Below are 8,341 nucleotides of genomic sequence, written 5' to 3'. Positions count from 1 at the left end.
ATTTTATATTTGCATACATTTTTTAGCAACAACATATTACAATTAATTTTTTTGTAAATAAAAAATGATGTCTAATATTACAGAAGAAACAGGTGAATTCATTTAAAAAAAATTAAAGAATAATGATAGTAGCACACCTAACTAAATTGACAAATTAATAGGAATAGGACTAAGTTACATGGATATTAAAATTAGTTATTAAAATTAATTATTAATATAAAATACTGATTAAAATATAAATATATATATTTATGTATAAATATATTAATGATTGATTTTAATAATTAATTTTAATATATAAATAATATTTTTGATAAAAATAATTTTTTGCCATCATTTTTTCGTCTTTCTTATTTGAAGCACGGGGAACTATGCCATGTTGCCAACTGATAGAAAATTAACTTGATTTAATTATTAAAGCTTCTAGAAATATTAGGATCATGATTATATCACATATATAATATAATATTCCCCTCCTCTTTTTTAAGTCCGAACAGAAAACAAATTCCAAATTTTTAATCAGTACTTAATCAATAATATTTAAAAATATAGTATTTAACTGTTAAATTAAAAATATTAAATTATTAATTAAAAATATTGTCTAATATAAATTAAATTAAGCTATTTTTAATATAAAAAATATTATTATTTTTGTTAAAAATATAATTTATTAATGTAATTATAAGTGATGAATGAATTTTATAAATAAAAAATTAATACGTAAAAGATATCTTAAATATTTTTATAATATTATAATATATTTTAAATATTAATATTTAATTAAAACACCTTCTCTATTTTCATATTAAAAATAATTTTGACTAAATTATTGATTTTTAATATTTTTTCCTTAAAAGAAAATCTAAAACAGATGATGATTAATACATAAAAGGATTAGCAAGATGATAAGATAAGGGTGAATGAATAAGAAAATGTTCTAGAAGAGCGCGTGTATGCAAAATTCAAATTCCTATTGGCTACTACTATATTTGCAAGGGAAAGTATGAGGAGCCAATGAAATATTTATACAATGTGTACAATGAAGGTTTATGGAGTATTAGAGATATAATTATTAGTGTTACATTTTTCCATCCTTAGTGAACCCAAAAATTAAATTAATTTTTCAAGAAGATGTTTATTATCCCTTGTACTCGGATGGTTATTCTAAATAGTATAAGGGATGTTCATTTCATAACTCAATAACCATTGTACACATTGTACAAATAATCCATTATCTCCCTAGAGAATCCTATTTGCAATTGGGCATGCACTAATTGCCACTACCCTTCTAGAAGCTTTTCTCATCTTCATTCATCAGTAACAATAATGAGAGAGAGAAGGCAGAGTCACATTATATAAGTTTAATTTTGAAAAGATTTCATCATAGTCTTTGTCACCAAAAGTGTCTAACAAGTGTGGCCCCACGTTTTCTAATTCCAATAATATATTATTATGGTTTTCGAAACCTTTTATTTTCTTTATTAGTTATATGTTTATGCCAACGTTGTTGCGGTGTTCATTTTCATTTTTCATATTAAGAGTAGTGGTGGCTGTGGTTCTATAGGATCCTAGGAACATTGAAAGTTGTTCATATCATATCATTCATTCTCTTATTATGGATGTGAAGGGTAATAATGTCACTCCAGATTTTTCTTCTTACATTCTCTTTGAGGCCAGTGGGGATTCTGAAGAAGCTGATTTTAATCACAACAAAATGGTTTGTGAGATTTCAAGGGTAGGTAGTTATGTTCATCATGGTCATGAAGATTATGATGATGATGATGATGCTCTATCTTGCAGCTATGATAGATCTGATTATGATGATGATGCATGTAATGTTGCTGAGGTCAATTGGGATGATGATGATGATGATGATGATGATGGGGAGAAGAAAGATGATGTTTTTGGAACATCATATTGTGATGAAGAAGATGAGGTTTTGCAAGAACAGCACCCAACAAGGTCATTTGTGTCATTTGCTTCAAATCAGGAATCTTTGGATGAAATGGAAAAGAATAGGTTGTTCTGGGAAGCATGCTTGGCATCTTGATTTCTTTTCTTCAGATCTATTTTTGGTTTCAACTTTTCTTATCTATTCTGGGTTCCTTTTTTTTTTAGCTCTTTTATTTCTCATTAGGAAAATTTCTTATATTTTTCTTTTGGCTGACACATAAAAGAAAATGAATCAAATAGGTTAGAAGAGAAAAAAAAAGAAAAAGAAAAAAAAGAAAGAAAGAAAATGTAAATTTTAGAAACTTAGGCAGCTAATTAGTGAATTTAAATGTAAATATGTAATTTCCCTGCAAATGGTCATATGAATGCTATTATTGTTATTTATTACAATGAATGTTTGTTCACAATTACTATTTGTTTCATTTTAATTTTTATATGATTTTATTTAATTATAGGGATAGAGACAGCAGGTTGAAGCTGGAAACTATTCTCACTTGTAATCTTCTAAATTCTAATTTTGATGAATTTCTTGAGCTTACAAGTATGAATTTGACGAATTCTTTGAAAGCATTTATTTATAAAGGAAAAATGTTAAAAATGAATACTCATTTAAAAACAACGGAAAGAGTATAATGTTAAGAAAATTAAAGTTGGTCAAGTTCCAACTTACTTTTCCCCAAAAAGTGTAAACTAAAGTTTATAATCTCAGAATATTAGCTGACCTCGTCCATTTAATTTTTAATTTCTTTATCTATTATCATAAAAGATTACGATAAAAAGATTATTTTAGAAAACATTATTTTTTCAAAATCAAACTACGTCTAAAATATGAATTATGTTACATGTACACTAAAATCAGCTATTAATATAAAATACATATTAAAATATAAATATACATTAAAAATAAATTAAACTATATATATATATATATAAATATATTAGTGATTGATTTTAGTGTACGAATAACATTTTTGTTAACATATAACCCGTACAAAAATTAATAAATAAACGACTATACTATTTGTACATTAAAATTTACTATCAAAGTCAACCACCGGGATATATGTTGATATACAAATATATATTGAAAATAAATTAAACCGCATATGAATTTATACACAGATACATTAAAGACTGATTTTAGTGTAAGAATAATATTTTTATAAATAAATCATTTTAACTTGAAAACCTAACCCATCACAACTAAACCATCTCTAACCATAAATCTAACCTGGTTATAAGAATTATTTTGGTTATGTTTTTGGTTTAGCACTCTCAACTAGATCCAATACACCTCTTGGGGTATAATTGTGTCACGGGATATTCAACCAAGATCATATTCCACCAAATTCGAAAAAATTCTGGTGCAAATTCCTCTTATATCCCATTATCCCGTTGAAGATTTACCATATTACCATTGTGAATGAAATATGAAATCCATCAAATATTGATCATACACAGGAAACATAGCAAGCATCATCTTAGACCTACATCATTATGCCTATTCCCAAGGAATTCAATCAAGTCATCAAACTTACAACTTTTCACAGAAGTGAAATTTGTCATGGTTAGAGTTGTCTAGTACTTTTTGAACATACAGAACAAGGCAGATTCAGCCTAAGCTGAACACAGTAACCTTCCAACAATCCACAACAAGCCATACAGTTCCTACTTCATGTATTAAAATTTACACAAACAAAACCTGCTTGTTGAGACAAAATATGAAACAAGGAACTTAGAAAAGAGAATGTTTCGTATACTCATTCTGTCTCATACACTAAGCTAACACACATCTCTTTTCTGTTACATGGGAGGAAGGTGTGTAGCCACTGAATGAGGGAGGCAAATGTGAATATACATGACATGTCTCTTGAAAAAAACCTACTGAAATGAAATCCAGTTTTTCAACTAGATGCAAGCAGCGGCGGCGCAGAATCGGAAAACTTATCGATCATCTTCACGTCATTGGTTCCTGTACATTCTATTGACCGGCTGTTTTTTTCGATGTTTGAGCTCACGGCAGCCACCCTTGTCCTCAACCTTTCTCCATCAATGGAACTCAAGCTGGAATTTATGGTTCCGTCGGCAATTGATGCAATGGATTTGATGCTAAAATCTGAGCAACAACTTATAGGGTTAATGTACTCTTGCAAATAGCCTGAAGGTTCTTGTTGTGAGAACCCTTTAGTGTTATCATCATCCAACTGCTTCAAGAAGCATTCTTCAATCTCGCTTAAAGATTCAGCCTCCCTTTCTTCCTCCCCCTCACTGCTATGACTATAGTGAGGGTGATGATCGTCATAATCCGACTTAGTCCCTCTCAATTCACCACTGGTGTCCGTTTCTCGCTGACTGTCATATTCTTCCTCGGACTGATGATTCGATGAGCGAAATGACATGGGAGAATATCCGGTTGTGGTTTCTTCACGTTCTCTTAGATTCTTCATTATCAGTGTCTTGAGCAAGTTCATCACTTGAACCGCATGCATCAGGGCAGTTAGAGGATCAGACATCTGTTTCAAGAAACAAAATATAAAATATGAACACAATTAGACTAATGCTGTCCAAAGTTATTCAATAATGATATTCATCACCTTGTAAGACAATCAAACTCGTAAAGATTTGAGCAATGTTAACAACATCAAAGAACTTGTGTAACCTCACTAGTATGCAAATTGTTTGATATTGAAAACTACGTAATGACGGCAGATTATTTTGCTTCTAATTCAACAAAACTACATATCATGTTAATATATTATCATCCCCCAACACATGAAGTAGCATACCTGAGTCATGTTTGGGGCAAAAACCATTGCAATATTTCTAGCATTCATTTTGTTACACTCCTCCTCTTCCACAACATCAGCCATGAGATCAATAGCCCAGCTGAGCAATGCAGATTCCGTTGGCATTAGCTGCTTCACGAGCTCAACGGACTCTTCTTCCGTGTTGCACTGAAGAACTTGCTCTGGTGAGAGTCCATCTAGTATCCCCGAAGGAAGCTCCCGGAACCAGGCTTTAATTAGCCCGGCCAAGCAATGGACATCGATGTTGTCCGGCACAATGCCTCTGTTTAACTGGTCCCTCACATGCTCCTCTTGACTATTTTCCGGATTTATCCGAAATATACCTTCAGCCTGAAAATTCATTGAAAATACAAGTAAAGAAAGCTAACCTTAAACTGAATGTTTTAAAAAATCTGGTCCAAATTGCAAAATATATTGCATTGATTTCAAATTTCAATACCTTTAAGCCTCCTTGTGAGTATAAACGGTCCTGCATTAGCAATAGAATAGTGGGGACACTGTTTCCTTTGGAATCATAAGAACACTGCATAGATTCTGCTGAGACCCCAAACACACTCACACTGCAAGCATAGATTGCAGCAAATCACAGCTTAGAATGTTGCAGTGAACATCGGTATACACGAAAACACAATAGACAATGTCTAGAGAAGAACACCTCTTTATTTATTTTTTTACTTTCAAAAAATAGGATTGAGCTAATGAATTTTGAAAAAGTAATGGTAAATTCAAGAAACTATAAATAAGATTGAACAGTACATTACATAATTCAATGAATTTGTAGAATGCATTACACTTTCCAGTCTCAGGAGGACCTCATTTCAAATGAACAATGGTGTTTTCATTTTCTGAATTTACACAACCCTAGGAAAACCATGCAATCTACATTCGGATTTTTTTTCTAGCTTATTTTTTACTTTACACTAAGAAAATATAATTTTTTTTATTAATAAACGGTAATTAGGCTCATCACCTGTATATAACTCAGTTCTGCATCCTCTATTTTTATATAAAATAAAAAATAATAATTTTCTTCCATCCTCTATTTGTATAAGTTAAAATGAGCAGCTCCAATGCTTTTTTCAAATCAGCTAGAACCATGGCTTTCAAAAGAGCCTTATCCTTTGATTCTTTCTCTTCCAAACGACATACTCATCAATATTCAAAAGCAAAAAGCACAAGTTGAGGTGCAACAAAAATAACAAAGGTACATTTGAAACATAAAATTCATCTAGAGATACAACAAAACAATGACTAATTTTCCTTTTTCTAATTTTATAAAAATTTTAAGCTATAATAAATACACACAAAGTTTCCAGTTTTGTTTCAAACAAAAGAAATTGAAGTACCTAGCATTTGAAATTTCAATCACACAAAGCAAAGCCCTTAAAATTAAATAAAGTAAAAATCTAAGAACTGTTAATTATTTAAAAAAAAAAAGTAAAATAAAACGTTTACCTAGCACTGGGAACGCGACCGGGGATCTCAACTTGGAACTCAAGAGGGAGACCGAGGAAGCCATTGAATCGATCAAACGTTACATGTGTGATGTGCTGGACGTCTGTCGGCCATCCGATCTCCATCTGGTGATTATGATGGACAGTGGAGATCACTTCTTCTGATGGTCTGTCTACTCTGCAAGCCACCATAGATTTTCTCAGCGCCGCTATCAATAACGCCACTAGTGACAGCTGTCTCTGCTCTTCTTCTTCCGCCTCAGTAGCATCAGGTCTCGCTCTCTTCCCTCCTCCACCGCCACCACCACCGCATCCGCCGCCTCTCGTTACCATCACTAACCCCGGCATTTCTCTCTCTCTCTCTCTCTCTTCTGAGTTGTGAGTAGTGGTTAGTTAATGAATGTGGATTTGTTGGGTTGCATTGATTTCTTATTTGTTGACAGTAATGAATGAAGCTTTTGTTTTTTGTTTTGAAGGCTTTCAATTCAATTCAAACGGCCACTCCCATTTTCAAATTTCTTCTCTCTCTCTCTCTCTCTCACGAAATGTCACTTTATCTTAATGCCGAGCTTTCCATTTTCGGTCTCCGATGTTGAGCTTAATTACCACATTTGCCACTCCCTTAACCCCTTCCATCAGGCTTACTACTTTTTTGGTGCTTAATTAGATGTATTTTTCATTTTGTATTTACAAAAATAAATAAATAATTTATTTATTTTTTAAATTGATCTTTTAAATATTTTTTTAAATTAAATTCGTTTTTAAAAAAATTTAGGTTAGTCACATTAATTTTTTTTGTTATTTTCATTGTCGATGACATTAAAATTTGTTAAAGTAAATTTAAAATAAAAAGATCGTCATAATTTTATGTTTCCAACTTATTTTATACAAATTTTTCAAGTAAAAAAGAATAAAATATTTTTAAATAAAAATAAAATACTGTTATAATATTAGTCTACTTATCATTCCTGATAACAAAGTGAAAAAATGTATGAGAAATTCTATGATACTCAACATAAAAATTTTTAGCACCTAAAAAAGCTAACGTGATTATAATGTTAGATAAATACGTGTTTTTTATAAAATCCAGGCTTTGACAATAAAATCTGCATTGCTGTCGGTTTGTGTTTTTTTATATCATACGACTAATGATAAACTTAATATAGTGATTTTTTTCTTTTATTAGAAATAATTAAATTATTATATTAAATTATTTTTGTAATATAATAAATAAAATAAATACTTTAATTTTAAAATACTAATCATGAAACAGATCTTATATATTTTTTATTGATTGTTATGCACTTTAAATTATATATTTTGAACTTTTAACTGATATTTTTTTTAAATTCTATAATGCTGATGAAAAAAAATTTCCAATAGTTTAACTATGTATCAAATTATTAAAAGTGGCATGTGTTCTTTTTACTTTTACATCAGGTACTATATATCACATATGTTATTTATGACATCATTTATCTCCTCATTAAAATTAAAAACTTATAAATTATAATTAATTTGAAAAAATGGTTAAAAGGTGAATATTAAAAATATTCAAAAAATAAAATAAAATTTATAAAATAAAAAAAGAAATAGTAAAATAAAGATTGGTATTTTTTGTCGAAAAAGACCGCTCAAAATAATAATAATAATAACAACAATAATAATAATAATAATAATAATAATAGTCAAATTACTAAACTCTTTTTTTATATTATTTATTGCTTAAGTTGAATAACACATTAACGTGGTCTCTTTTATGTTTGCGTTTTTTTGTTTATAATTGTAAAAATGAGTTAACTTTAATTAAATTATTTTTTTAAGAAAGTATAACAAGAGGTAATGCAAAAATTCACAAACAAATTATTATATAATATAATTCTTGATTATTTATTTTATTTTGTCTATTTTAAAAATTTTAGGTGGTTGAAAAAATAAATATTTTAATTTAAAATTAAATATTTTTTACAAAAAATGTCCGTCAAAAATTCAAAATATGTAATTTAAAGTGCATAATAATTAATAAAAAAATATATATAACAATTCACTTAAGTCATTATACGTTCTGTTTCATGATTAATATTTTAAAAATTAAGATATTTATTCTATTTATTAGATTATGAAAAT

General features: G+C 29.1%; 2 protein-coding genes across 2 annotated transcripts; one reads left to right on the top strand and one right to left on the bottom strand.

Annotated features, from left to right (window-relative positions):
* Positions 1–1,310: 1,310 nt before the first annotated feature.
* Positions 1,311–2,363, top strand: LOC112755460 (uncharacterized). The gene has a single exon (XM_025803564.3). It carries the CDS (start codon positions 1,616–1,618, stop codon positions 2,048–2,050), a length of 435 nt encoding a protein of 144 aa, XP_025659349.1. The 5' UTR covers positions 1,311–1,615; the 3' UTR covers positions 2,051–2,363.
* A 1,057-nt stretch (positions 2,364–3,420) lies between these two features.
* Positions 3,421–6,764, bottom strand: LOC112755452 (rho GTPase-activating protein 2). The gene is made up of 4 exons (XM_025803552.3): positions 6,216–6,764; positions 5,200–5,320; positions 4,740–5,090; positions 3,421–4,466 (listed from the first exon to the last, which is right to left on the bottom strand). Exons 1-4 carry the CDS (start codon positions 6,560–6,562, stop codon positions 3,858–3,860), a joined length of 1,428 nt encoding a protein of 475 aa, XP_025659337.1. The 5' UTR covers positions 6,563–6,764; the 3' UTR covers positions 3,421–3,857.
* Positions 6,765–8,341: the final 1,577 nt, after the last annotated feature.

This window comes from Arachis hypogaea, chromosome 2 (genome assembly GCF_003086295.3).
Source record: "Arachis hypogaea cultivar Tifrunner chromosome 2, arahy.Tifrunner.gnm2.J5K5, whole genome shotgun sequence".
Taxonomy (NCBI): Eukaryota; Viridiplantae; Streptophyta; class Magnoliopsida; order Fabales; family Fabaceae; genus Arachis; species Arachis hypogaea.
This window is presented reverse-complemented; position numbering and strand designations above follow the sequence as displayed.